Raw genomic sequence first — 15090 nt, 5'->3', positions numbered from 1 at the left:
AATGAACTCATCGGACAATTGCATAGAGGTAATAGAAAGACTGAAGGATCTCTAAATGCCAGATGTTTCACTGTATCTCCTTTATAAATTTATCTACAATTGCATAAATACATAATCATTCATAAAAATTCATCTAAATTCATAAAAATTCTTACAAATTCCTACAAATTCATAAAAATTTGTCACAAGTAATCTAAATTATATTCATCACAATACGATAACAAGTTATTGATGGGTGTCATAGATTCAAACTTAGGGCATCAGTCAACATGAAATTCATACTTGACTGAATATTACAAATATTACCAATTTGAGGTTACATGCATCATTTGGTCTGTAATCATTGTTTCTGTGCTTTCTTGACATGGATCCCTTCGTTATGGTCAGAACGCCTGTATGGAGTCTTCTTGTTCTATGCAACCTGTGGCATGATTGCAGTAGCAAAAGGAGGTATTTCATCAAAATCATGTTTTCAACTCCGACAATCCATCTTTTCCTGGCGAGAACCACATGAAGTTTCTTATCTGCCATGTAAGTCACATAAAACACCTGGGCAACTTGTTTAGCGAGTACAAAAGGTTTGTCCTTATATTTAACTAGTTTGAGATTAACGCTAGTGAATCTATCCTTGTATTTCGTAATGCCCTTTGTCCCATGTACCCAACAACATCGAAACAGGGGTACCTTGAATACCAAGTAATCTAGATGCCAGATCTCCTCTATCTGACCGTAGTATGTGCTCCTGTGCATGTTGTTATCATAAGCATCTATATGGACACCACTATACTGGTACGTGTTTTTTTGATCTTAGGCAACTGTGTAAAATGTATAACCTTTTATATCATAACCTTGATATGTTGTAATTATGTATATAGGGCTCACTGCTAGTTTCCCGATCAAATCGCTTGTAGGAATACTTGATTGATTGAGTCGATCTTGAAACCAAGTGTTGAACCTTTGCATATGTTGCTTTGCAAGCCAAGCTTGGGTCGCCCTAGATTCTCTTGAAGAAGCAACTGCTTGTGCTCATCAATATGGGGACACTTCGCTCATTTGTTGCAACACGAGAAAATGAGCTTGGTTGTATGCCTTTGGCTCAGGAGCAATTGCATGTTTCTCCAGAATGCCTTGACCTGCGAGCCTGCCCTCATGGCAAGAATGAGGCACACCAATTTGCTTATTTGGGTCCGTGCAATTAACACACCACTCCACTACCTCCTCTATAGAGTAACCCTACGTGATGCAACCCTTAGGCAAAGCTCGATTCTTTATGTATGACTTTAGTACGCCCATGAATCTCTCATATGGATATATTTGATTCAGGAACACAGGGCCAAAGAAATAAATCTCCTTCATAAGGTGAGCTGTGAGATGGACTATGATATCAAAAAAGGATGGTAGGAAATACATCTCGAGAAGACATAGAGTCTTGAAGTGTCATTTTTCTAGCTTGGCTAACACTTTAGGATCGAGTACCTTCTGACCAATTGCATTGAAGAAAAAGCACAGACTCGTGATAGCCTCTCAAACACAATTTGGTAACATGTTTCTAATTACAACTTTAATCATCTATGTCAACATCACATGGAAATCATGAGTCTTCATGCCGCCAACCATTTTTAGCTCTTTCACCGAAACAAGTCTTCTAATGTTGGTCGAGTAACCGGAGGAAACTTTCACACCCTGCAAGAACTCACGAAATTCTTTTTTCTCCTTCTTGGATAGGTGATGCAAGATGGAGGTAGGAATTTCCTTTATCCGTATCCTTAGCATGAAGCCCCAGCCATAAGCCCATTTCTTCAAGGTTAGCTCGTGCATTTTCATGATCCTTTGTTTTCCCCTTCATGTTGAGCATTGTACCAAGGAGACTGTTGCAGATATTCTTCTCTACATGCACGAGGTCAATAGAGTGGCGAATGTCTAAGCATTTTCTATAATCAAGCTCCTAGAAAATTGATTTCTTGTTCCACATTCCATTTTCATCACTCGTGGAGGATCGCTTCACTTGCCAAGGACAACATTGATATCCTTAACCTTATCATAAACATCTAGTCTGCTGAAATGGTTTGGACGTGACGTTCTCCCTTGTGCCATCAAACTGAGACTTCATTATCCGGTATGGGTGGTTCGTGGGAAGGAAACATCAATACCACATGTACACTATTTTCTTTGACTCGTTCAACCACATACTCTCATGTCATCTAAGCATTGGGGGCAAGTTTCACCTTTTCTTTTACTCTTCCCTGAAGTGCCGGTAGATCATTGATGGTGAAGAATAATATGGCATATACGGTGAAGTATTCTCGGTTGTAATAATCCCAAACCTCAATGCCTTCAGACCAGAGTGCTTTAAGATCATCTATCAAAGGCCTGAGGTACACATCAATGTCGTTGCCAGGTTTCCTTGGATTAGAAATTAAGGTCGATAATATAATGTATTTTCACTTTTTCCAAAGCCAATGTGGAAGGTTGTACATAGACAGTACAACAGGCCATGTGCTATGTGAGGTACTTATGTTACCCAATGGATTCATACCATCTGTGCTCATAGCAAACCTAATATTTCTTAATTCTTCAGCGAACCAATTGAATGTGGAATCAATGGTTCACCACTGAGCTAAATTTGCAGGATAATGTATCATTGCATCATTCTTACGACCCTCCTTATGCCATCGCAGCAATAGGGACTTCTTTTCGTTCATGAACAAACGCTTCAAATGGGGAAGTACAAAGAAATACCATATCACCTTCCTAGGAGTCCCTTTTCTCTTCCTTCCTTCCTCCATGTCGCCACCATTATTTCTACGTAAATGGGGCATTAATCCAGGTCTACATACTCTCTACGAAACAGGACAGATCCTCCTTATATGCATGTATTTTTCTATTTCTAATCCTAAAGGACAAATTATCTTCTTCGCATCATAGACGGTCTTGGGCACCTTGTTCCCCTCTGGTAGCAGGTCCTTTATCAGAAGCAATAATGCTTTGATAAAATGGTGTCTTCAAGTCTCGCACCAATTTCTGAAATTTAGCAAACTCACCATCACTATACTCATCATGCCCCTCAATGTCGTGCACTATTTGGTCCATATTCTCCACAAAATCCACATAGTCATCATTGAATCCTAATATGTTTGCATCCCTGAAATAATTATCCATATCATCGGCCGGCGGGAGTCCTTGATTCATACTGTCATCCGAGAGGACCTGATCCATTTCCCTTCCATTAAGGCCTTCCTTGTTGTGTTTGTTCCAAATGTGATATCTCTGTTTCAATCTATTCCTTAACAAGTGATCGTACACATTGTCAGGTTTTGGGAACTTCTTCTTATTCTTGCAATCACAACATGGACACCTCAGTACCGTTTTACCTTGACCTTCCATATCCGTCATCGCGCACTCATGAAAGACTTCACCCCGCGCTCATGTACTCGCTACAAGTACAACAATCAAGGTACATCAAGGTACATCCAACTTTGATCCGTCATCTACAAATTGAAAAATATTCATTATTAATAGAAACGACATAATGCATGCAATTAAATAAGTATAAAAATTCTAACTAAATTAAGCCAATTTTTTATCTAAGGCGAAGGATCCTAGCTAGCTACTTTCTACATAGGGAAAGATAGGTCATAATCTCATTCGAGGATATGTGGCCCGGATAGGTTTCTATGCTCTTGTATAGTTCTAGAGAAAATTTCGGCAATATCTCTCCACTGTTCTCCAAATACACGTCTTAACAACGAGCCAAGAGGGTGTGTATACAGAGAACAATAGGGAGATGACATTGAAATTCTCTCTAGAACCATCTAAGAGCGCAGAAACCAACTACTCAGGCCACATATACTCGAACTGTCTAAAGTTTGTGTAAATTCGGAGCATCTTCTTAGAAATATGATGAGTTTCCAAGTCATATTTATAATCAAACACTACCAAATGGGAGAAGTAGGTTACGTAAACTGGGTTCACTTTTAGGAATATAATTAACATAATTACACCATAAACATATAAAGATTTGCACCTAATAGCACAATAATAGCAATATACTTTCATTTTTAGGAATATAATAGGACCATAATTACACCATAAAGATATCAAGATTCTATTCAAAGCCTACAATCTAGGAAATAGGAGCAAGAGGAGGAGGAAAGGGGATGCAAACCTTCAAAGACCAAGGTGTACAATCCACGTGTATCCTAGAATCCACCATATATGAGAAAGAGGAGGAGGAGAGGGGGGAGGCAAACCATCAAAGGCCAAGGGATAATCCCAAATTCAAATCACCAAGATTTGGTTGGTCCGTAACAGAATCGCCAAAAAAATCACCCCATTGCCAAGCAGCCGATGGATAGACACTGTATAGTCGTACTGCTTGGTGCAGTAAATATCACTCATTAGTGACAGGTGAAAAGGACACCCATCCCTAATGACTACATCATTAGTAATGACACTGATCTCGACCAGTCAAAAAATAACACATTAGTGACGGGTGACAACTATGACCCATCACTAATCACTTTTATATTAGTGAAGGGTGTCCTCTTTTACCCATCATTAATGAGTATCCCCGGCTATGAATTAACCGCTTGAGGTCACATTTAGTGACGTGTGCCCTCTCTATCTATCACTAATAATGTAGTCATTAGTGACCCGTCACTACTATTTTTAGTAACAGGGTCATTCCCTCGCTAGCACTAATGACATCTCGTTAGCGACGGGTCTTGACCAGGTCTTAGCCTAGGCCACACATTAGTGATGTGTCATCGCTGGACCTATCACTAATAGTGCATTAGTGACGGATTCTGGTCGGTCGTCACTAATGATGTGTCTCCTTTGATGATTTCTTACATGGCGACAAACACTTTTGAAAAGGCTTTGTTTGAACATTTCATATGGGATATTTTTTCTCGAACACATAGGAGAATTGTGTATCCTTGTATTAAAGAGAGAAGGAACAAATACAAGCACCCCTCAGGGGTAACTCATACACACATACCAACACATCTCAGTTCCTTAACTAAACATAAGCACCACAGAAAGTAAACACAACCAACTGCACTACCCGACCTAGAGCACGCCATCCAGGCTATCTGGCCAGAGGGTTCTCAACAAGGTTTGTTGTTGTACAATGTTTATTCACAAATACGCTTGACTTAATTGTACATTAAGTTACTGGCTGAAGGCTTGTTTGTTTGGTTTATCATGAGATTTTGTATGTTTTCCTAAAGTAACATGCCGAAGTACTTTTCTCTCTGTATACACTACACAGTGTTTCTTTCCATTAGGTTATCTACAAAATTCACAAGACAAAAATGCTACGTACAAGAAATTATGGGCCTGCTTTCTTTGTGGCCCTGAGCGAGTGCTCACATCGCACACTCCCACGGACAGCCCTGCTTTAGCCGGATGACTGTCTGTTGCTATGAAATAAAAGAAGTCGTATTACCTTAGAACGTCAAGCGCTAATGTCGTCGAGGAACACGAATGCATGCGCTATAACACCGCAGGTCATTGTTAAGTGTCAATGGTCCATATGTTTAACACCCTAGGGCCGCCAAAAAACCTGGAATGCCACTAAACTACGCAACCTACAACTTGCCATAATAAAAAAAAATGGCAGCATCTCCTCTATAAAAAAAATAAGCATCGCGGAAGTATTAACACAGATAAACAAGATATGCAGAATATCACAATAACGGATAGAAACATCCTAACATGAACCCAAAGGAAAATATTAAGTTTAACTTCACCACCACACTTTAAACTTCACACGTACGACTCTAAGGACTAAACTTTATTTATTATTACAGCACAATGATAAAAAGAATATAGGCATGAAGTGCAAAACGTGCTGCTACATTCCCATCCCTTCACGACATGCATCAAATACCTAGAAGGAGTAATGCAAGGGTGAGACATAAAATCCCAGCAAGCAAACTTATTTTGACAAATTATTTAAACCACAAGTTGATTAACCATCGATTTAATACAGTTTTCTCAAGACATAAGACATGTTAGGATAGTATTAACAACATTAAAGAATAACTTCAAATAAAGATCACAACCACATGTGTAACTTTATATCCACAATAACATATAAATGTTATTAATTTCCAAGAATGCATATGAATGCAATGATATGTCTTCTTTTACATCGCATCTCTCCTTGGGCAACGTACGATGTGACCGGTACAGTCGTAATCTTTACGATATAACTTCCAATGCATATGCAAATGCAAGTGCATATGGTAGAAATATGCTGCAATTGCATTAAAATATACTACCAATAATACTTCAACTTCATCCTCAAGTGAAATAACAATATAGCTCACAAGAATTGTAGCAACGTAAGGATGGATATAAGTCTATGATTAAACATGCTTAAACATAAAGCATAACATAAAGTTCAGATCACCGTTAAATTGACATGATTCTGAAATAAAGGTGTAGGAGATGAAAATAACAAGTCAAAACGGTAGCAACAACATAGCTACGTTTACTTGCCTTCTACCGACGATAATAGCCAACTTCAAGTGTGAGACGAAGAACCACCACCTAAACATAACCATAACTCAGCACCCACACTCCTCATAACATGCAAATACATAAAACAAAGCGCTCCTACGCCCGAAACCCTCAATCAAGACATATCGACCAAAAACAGCACACATGCATTAGTTTGACAGGAGCAGCAGTACTTATCTTTTTTGTAACTATTTTTCTACCACAGATATAATAGCAAAAGAATACATTTTCAGAAACTAAAGAACAAGGGCTACAACTTTCGTTGAGACGACACAATTTTCTCATGCCTCTAAGGTCTCCTAAATGACATAGCAAAACAGCCATAGAAACCTGTCGTTAATTTCAGACAGCGGCCACCCAAACTTGTTTATCTCCAGAAATACGCAACAAAAATTTCTAAACTTTTGTGGACATGTAGATCATAACACAAGCTTCAACTTTTGTATAATTTTGATCTACAGAAAATATCATTATCATGGCCTAATCGAGCTCTGAACATTCAATACTGAAATTTGTCAATTGATCGATTGCAGAAAATTCAGAATAGCAGAACCGGAGCTATATCAAACGAAAAATTTCATACTACACACCATTGGAAAGATTAACAAATCCTCTACAACTTCCTAGTTATTCTGAAAAATTGGTTTGGCCTCTAAGATGCCCAAAGACGGAATAGATCTATTACTGTTCAGAATCTCGCCAGAATCTGACAGCCAAATTTAAAACTTCATATCTGCTAATCTACGCGGCCAACAATTCTGAAATTTCACTGGTAGCTAGTTTTAGAAGTTAGCTAAAACTTTCTAGTTGATTACTTCCACAGAAAAAATCATCTAGGTCACCGAAACATCAAGAACACGCACACTGCTCAATCTGCCTGCGCGTAGAACACTCAGTTCGACCCCAAACCACAAATTCCCCTAACCAAAACCTCTCAAACCAAGATCTACCGGCTATAATCATCAACCAAAACATGAAGAACAGCAGGAGAATTATTACCTTAGGGCACCACAGCAAGAAAACTCTAAAATCCCCTAGCTCCAAACCTCCTCTTCCCCTCTTCTCCTTGATTTCCTTGCTGCCCTTCCCTTCCCCTTCTTCTCCTCTTTCTTTCTCTTCTCTCTACTGCACAAGAGCAACAGCAGGGGGGGTGGCGGCATAGAAGAGGGATGGCTAGGGTTTGGCAGGGTGGAGGGGGGAAAGAAGGGGGGCGTATGGGCCTTTGGGGGAGGGGCTTGGCTAACCGGCCCAAGCCCAAGTTGGCTCAGCCCACTCTCATGGTTAAAGCTTCTCTATTTTAAAAGAAATGCACTGCTGTAATTTTGCCTCACTTTTCTCTTTTCTTTCCCGGTGAGAGCGATTCAATACCCAAAAAACCGGAAACGACGACTTCCAATTTCCTTCCAAAATTTTAGGGCATTACATTCTCCCCTCCTTTAAAGAATTCGTCCCCGAATTCAGCTATACTACGACCGCTACGGAAAAGAAACATACCAACTTAAACCAAAACTTGAAATTGACCTTCCTTGAAGAGCGCTGGATACCTCTTACGCATTTGCTCCTCGAGTTCCCAAGTAGCTTCACGTTCCGACTGATTAGTCCATAAAACCTTCACATATTTGATCATCCTCCTCCTCATGACTCGTTCTGACGTGTCCAAGATACGCATTGGGCGACACTCAACAGACAAGTCCTGCTGTACTCTGATAGGCTCAAGATTAATCTTATGCTCTGGATCCCGCAGATACTTCCTCAACATGGATACATGGAAGACATTATGCACACCACTCATAGAATCTGGTAACTGTAGACGGTAAGCCAAACTACCAACTCGAGCCATGATGACAAAAGGTCCAATGTACCTCGGGCTAAGCTTCCCTGTAGTGCCAAATCGAACAACACCCTTTGTGGGCGATATTCTGAGGAGAACCTGGTCACCTACCACAAACTCCAGCTCACGTCTCCTCACATCTGCATAACTCTTCTATCGGCTCTAAGCGGCCAACATGTTCTATCGTATTTCCCGCACTTTCTTGGCAGTCTGTTGAACGATCTCAGGACCAAGCACAGCCCTCTCACCAGACGAATCCCAACACAGGGGGGAAACACACTTCCTACCATACAAAGCCTCATATGGAGCCATCTTAATGCTAGCATGATAACTATTATTATAGGCAAACTCCACCAAAGCAAGGTGATCCTCCCAACTGCCCTTCCAAGAAAGGACACAAGCATGTAGCATATCCTCCAAGGTCTGAATGGTCCGCTCGGATTGCCCATCTGTCTGAGGATAGAAAGCGGTACTCAAAGAAAGCTTAGTGCCCATAGCACTCTAAAGGCTCTGCCAGAACTTTGATACAAACTTAGTGTCTCGATCTGATACAATCGACTTAGGCACGCCATGCAACCTCACCACTTCCTTGATATACAAGGGAACTAAATCCTGAGCTGAACTCGTCGTCTTCATAGGAATGAAATGCGTGGACTTAGTGAGCCTGTCCACAACAACCCATATGCCATCCCTACCACGAGGTGATCGAGGTAAACCAACCACAAAGTCCATAGTGATATGCTCCCATTTCCACTCGGGAACCTCTAAAGACTGAAGCAACCCCGCAGGCCTCTTATGCTCAGCCTTTACCTGTTGACATACCCCACAAGCTGCCACATACTCGGCAATATCAACCTTCATCCTTTTCCACCAGAAGCTCCACTTTAGATCTCTGTACATCTTAGTCTCACCAGGATGAATTGTATATGGAGTTCGATGAGCCTCTCTCAAGATGTCCATCTTCACATCATCTGGACGGTGCTACTAGAATGTGAAGCTGAAGAAGAAGACACTGGCTCCCAACGCACCTTCCCATTGGGATTCTTCCTACAGACCACGTCCTTGTGATCCATGCCACAGATAGAACACCTGCCGGTCCATTGACACTTCACACGACGGTGCGTGTCGCCACACCGAAAGCACACCAGCCCCATGCCAGGCTTGGGAACAGCCCGGTACTGAGGTGCGCTCCCTCCTAAAGCACTGGAATGAGAAGACTTGCCGCGGTATGGCTGGTGACGCTGGAACTTCCCCTTCTTGTGAATAGGGCCACCAGAATGGCCCTTCCTATCGCTCTGACCGCGAGACTGCTCATCACCTGAAGACTTCTGCACGTCAGCAGTGTACACCTGCTGCATCTCCACACCTAAAGCCTGTTCCACTGTAGTGCAGAAGTCAACCACTGGAAAAGCACCCAACACTTGGCGGATCGAATGCTTAAAACCTTGACGAAAGTGTTTTGCCTTCTCTACCTCATCATGCGCCACGTGTGGGATGAAGCGGACAATCTGATTGAAGCCCACTTCATACTTCGCATCTGACTTCTTATCCTGCATATAGGCATTCAGATCAATCTTCATCCTATCTAGGAAAGTCACCGGGTAGATCCTCCTCTCAAACTGCCTGACAAACTCGTGCCAGAACAACGGGCCATGTGCAGCTGTGCGAGCTGACTGCACACCCTTCCACCATATTTGAGCCTCCCCTTTCAGCAGTTGTACCCCGTAACGAACACGATCGTGAGCCAACACATCAAAAGCCTCCATCTTGTCCTCCACATACGACAGCCAATCAGCAGCATGAACCGGAGTACCACTGCCGTCAAAACTGTCTAGCTTCATGCCAACCCACTGCATGAGAGAAACACCGCTGACAGGACCATATGCAATAGGAGCAGTGCCAGAAGTAGCGCCTGTAGGGGCACCAGCAGCAGAGGCAGCCTGCCTCAACGTCCTCAACTCGTCCTGCATTGCCCGCATCGTGGCTACTAGCTCAACCTGGCCATCACCATCTGTTGTAGCCGGAGCACGCCTCTTAGGTGGCATAACTACTGCCACCAAATAAAACAAACAACACAAACATCCATTTCAAGTAATTAAGCATAAGCACTAGACAGAGCAAAACATAACATGATAGGAGCAAAGATATGCAAACCCTTACCCAACCTACATGTGCAAGTGTGTCAAACTAAGCCTTATTTCACCTAGAATCCAAAGCCTAGGCTCTGCTACCAACTTTAACACCCCAGGGCCGCCAAAAAACCTGGGATGCCACTAAACTACGCAACCTACAACTTGCCATAATAAAAAAAATAGCAGCATCTCCTCTATAAAAAAAAATAAGCATCGCGGAAGTATTAATACAGATAAACAAGATATGCAGAATATCACAATAACGGATAGAAACATCCTAACATGAACCCAAAGGAAAATATTAAGTTTAACTTCACCACCACACTTTAAACTTCACACATACGACTCTAAGGACTAAACTTTATTTATTATTACAGCACAATGATAAAAAGAATATAGGCATAAAGTGCAAAACGTGCTGCTACATTCCCATCCCTTCACGACATTCATCAAATACCTGGAAGGAGTAATACAAGGGTGAGATATAAAATCTCAGCAAGGAAACTTGTTTTGACAAGTTATTTAAACCACAAGTTGATTAAGCATCGATTTAATACAGTTTTCTCAAGACATAAGACATATTAGGATAGTATTAACAACATTAAAGAATAACTCCAAATAAAGATCACAACCACATGTGTAACTTCATATCCACAATAACATATAAATGTTATTAATCTCCAAAGATGCATATGAATGCAATGATATGTCTTCTTTTACATCGTACCCCTCCTCGGGCAACGTACGATGTGTACCGGTACAGTCGTGATCTTTACGACATAACTTCCAATGCATATGCAAATGCAAATGCACATGGTAGAATATGCTGCAATTGCATTAGAGTATACTACCAATAATACTTCAACTTCATCCTCAAGTCAAATAACAATATAGCTCACAAGAATTGTAGCAACGTAAAGATGGATATAAGTCTATGATTAAACATGCTTAAACATAAAGCATAACATAAAGTTCAGATCACCGTTAAATTGACATGGTTTTGAAATAAAGGTGTAGGTGATGAATATAACAAGTCAAAACGGTAGCAACAACATAGCTACGTTTACTTGCCTTCTACCGACGATAATGGCCAACTTCAAGTGTGAGACGAAGAACCACCACCTAAACATAACCATAACTCAGCACCCACACTCCTCATAACATGCAAATACATAAAACAAAGCACTCCTACGCCCGAAACCCTCTATCAAGACATATCGACCAAAAACAGCACACACGCATTAGTTTGACAGGAGCAGCAGTACTTATCTTTTTTGTAACTATTTTTCTACCACAGATATAATAGAAAAATAATACATTTTCGGAAACTACAGAACAAGGGCTACAACTTTCGTTGAGACGACACAATTTTCTCATGCCTCTAAGGTTGTTAATTTCAGACAGCGGCCACCCAAACTTGTTTATCTCCAGAAATACGTAACAAAAAATTCTAAACTTTTGTGAACATGTAGATCATCACACAAGCTTCAACTTTTATATAATTTTGATCTACAGAAAATATCATTATCATGGCCTAATCGAGCTCTGAACATTCAATACTGAAATCTGTCAATTGATCGATTGCAGAAAATTCAGAATAGCAGAACCGGAGCTATATCAAACGAAAAATTTCATACTACACACCATTGGAAATATTAACAAATCCTCTACAACTTCCTAGTTATTCTGAAAAACTGGTTTGGCCTCTAAGATGCCCAAAGACGGAATAGATCTATTACTGTTCAGAATCTCGCCAGAATCTGACAGCCAAATTTAAAACTTCATATCTGCTAATCTACACGGCCACAAATTCGGAAATTTCACTGGTAGCTAGGTTTCGAAGTTAGCTACAACTTTTTAGTTTATCACTTCTACAGGAAAAATCATCTATGTCACGAAACATCAAGAACACGCACACTGCTCAATCTGCCTGCGCGCAGAACACTCAGTTCGACCCCAAACCACAAATTCCCCAAACCAAAACCTCTCAAACCAAGATCTACCAGCCATAATCATCAACCAAAACATGAAGAACAGCAGGGGAATTGTTACCTTAGGGCACCACAGCAAGAAAACTCAAAAATCCCCTAGCTCGAAACCTCCTCTTCCCCTCTTCTCCTTGATTTCCTTGCTGCCCTTCCCTTCCCCTTCTTCTCCTCTTTCTTTCTCTTCTCTCTACTGCACAAGAGCAACAGCAGGGGGGTGGCGGCATAGAAGAGGGATGGCTAGGGTTTGGCGGGGTGGACTGGGAAAAGAAGGGGGCGCATGGGCCTTTGGGGGAGGGGCTGGGCTAACCGGCCCAAGCCCAGGTTGGCTCAGCCCACTCTCATGGTTAAAGCTTCTCTATTTTAAAAGAAATGCACTGCTGCAATTTTGCCTCACTTTCTTCTCTTTTCTTTCCCGGCGAGAGCGATTCAATACCAAAAAACCGGAAACGACGACTTCCAATTTTCTCCAAAATTTTAGGGCATTACAATATGGGCATCAAAGCATTTTTCACTACTACAAAATAGGTCAACAGCGCTGATTCCAAAACCTCATCGGTATCGGTTTTGGAATAGACACTGTGTAAACGGAACTGATGAGGACAGACTAGCAGTGCCGGGCTTACAACTGACACTGATGAGGTTTTACAGAAAAAAAAGAAAAAAGTCTAGGCAAACGAGCCAACTCGATGCATGGAGTCGAGCCTCCTGTCGACCCCACATGACGGACCTCATTTGTCCGTTAAAATCGGGTGTAACATGGTGTGAGTTGGAAGAGTTCTAAACAAGAAATATTTGCTGATTCAACGATGAAGGCCACGTACATAGCAACTTCTGAAGCTACGAAAAAAAATTGGATCAAAAAATTTATTTCTCAGTTGGGTGGTCTCTACTGCTTCTAGTCCAATAGACCTGTATTGTGATAATAGTGGAGCTATTCCACAAGCCAAGGAGCCTAGGTCATATTAGAAGTCCAAGCACATACTACGACGCTATCACCTTATCTAAGAGATCATAGATAGAGGTGATGTAAAGATATGCATGATGCACACAGATTCGAATATTGTTGATGCGGTTACAAAGCCTCTCTCACAGCCCAAGCACGAGGTGCACATGAGCTCTATGAGTATTAGATACTTCCATGATTAACTCTAGTGCATGTGAGAGATTGTATCACACCTATGTTTATGTGCTTTTGAATAATCGTTTATTTGGTTCTTTGTATAGTTATCATTTACATTGATCAGCAAGTATGTGACTTGTTTGTGAAACTCTTTGTTTTATTATGATGTTGTTCTAAATGATCTCTAATATCATATCATTATATGAGAAAATAATGATTTTGCATATTAACTGATAGATGATCATGTTTCACAGATCATACCTATGGAGATATCAAATCAACAATGTGAACACATGTTAGAGAACATGGTGTTGGATTGACCCACATTGAGACACTGGTAGGAAATGGTGTACCTTCAGGATACTTAGACCTGACATTGTTATTGATTCCCAGAATGTGTAGTAGGATGTGAGCGATCAAGATGGAATTTGCCCCTCCTAAAATTCCCCTCCTAGCATGGGATGTGAGCGATCAAGATGGAATTTGCCCCTCCTAGATAATAGGAGAGATATCTCTGGCCCCTCAGTGTGGATGGATTAAGAAAGTTCACGGCCATACCAATATGATTAAAGAGTTTATCACGAGATAGTAATCACAAAAAGAACGAGTGAATGGTCGAGCTATCACAAGGATGACATGTATCTTGCCTTGAGCTTGACTGATGTCATGAGGCAAAGGGATTAGTGTATGTGTGTATCAAGATTCTGCTGATATGATCTTTATGTATGTTTGGGAGTCAATATGTGCTAGGTGTCGCTATTGACTTGTGGTTCAGAAAGGGTTTTTGGGTCATGGCCATTCACACATGAACCTAAAGGGTCACTGCTTAACGAGTTGGAACATTGAGTTATTTGCATGATTGACTCTAGTGCAACTGGGAGATTATTGGTGATATGCCCTAGAGGAATCATCAATTCAGATTAGATCCGTACGTGGGCTTAATTGGATTCTAATCCATGAGGGATAAGAGTCATAATGGGCCACTAGAGTGAAAGGCCCATTAGCGTGCTCTATATAAGAGGAGGCAGGGGCCATGAGCGTATGGATTCTGCCACCCTAAAACCCTTGCTACCACATCTTCCCAACCTCCCTATGAAACCCTAGCTGGATGCGGTGCTAGCACAGCAGTGTACAGCGTTCCATCCGTGTATGTGTGGATACCGTGGAGGCACTGCTTCCGTTGTTGTGGGGCTGATTGAGGAGTGCAACACACATGCTCAGAGCTGGTCGAGGAAATACAACGCACCCACTCGGAGCTGGTCAAGGAGCGCGACGCACCCGATCAGAGTGCGAAGCATCTGCTCGGAGCTGATCGAAGGGTTGTCTCCTTTACATTGACGTGTACAACGTTGGATCAATCTACTCTAACTCTTCTTCTGCTATGCTGAACATCTAGTGGTAAAGATCTATGATCTTCTTCTAGCATAGTTTCCTAGTCAAATGCAGTGGAAAATTTTGTTTTATTCTAGCGTAACCTACCCGTTCCCTAAC

The 15090-nt window shown here is 41.3% G+C and overlaps 1 protein-coding gene across 1 annotated transcript; it reads right to left on the bottom strand.

The window, feature by feature from the left end:
• Positions 1–9321: 9321 nt before the first annotated feature.
• LOC133917841 (uncharacterized) lies at positions 9322–10338 on the bottom strand. The gene has a single exon (XM_062361675.1). The coding sequence runs from the start codon at positions 10336–10338 to the stop codon at positions 9322–9324; it is 1017 nt and encodes a 338-aa protein (XP_062217659.1).
• Between the last annotated feature and the right edge of the window lie 4752 nt (positions 10339–15090).

This window comes from Phragmites australis, chromosome 5 (genome assembly GCF_958298935.1).
Source record: "Phragmites australis chromosome 5, lpPhrAust1.1, whole genome shotgun sequence".
NCBI classification, from domain to species: Eukaryota; Viridiplantae; Streptophyta; class Magnoliopsida; order Poales; family Poaceae; genus Phragmites; species Phragmites australis.
Note: the sequence above shows the minus strand (reverse complement) of the source record. Positions and strands in the feature narration are given on the sequence as shown.

What these genes read in the sequence shown, in the direction of transcription:
- LOC133917841 (XM_062361675.1), bottom strand. Translation starts at nt 10,338, where the DNA reads ATGCGGGCAATGCAGGACGAGTTGAGGACGTTGAGGCAGGCTGCCTCT.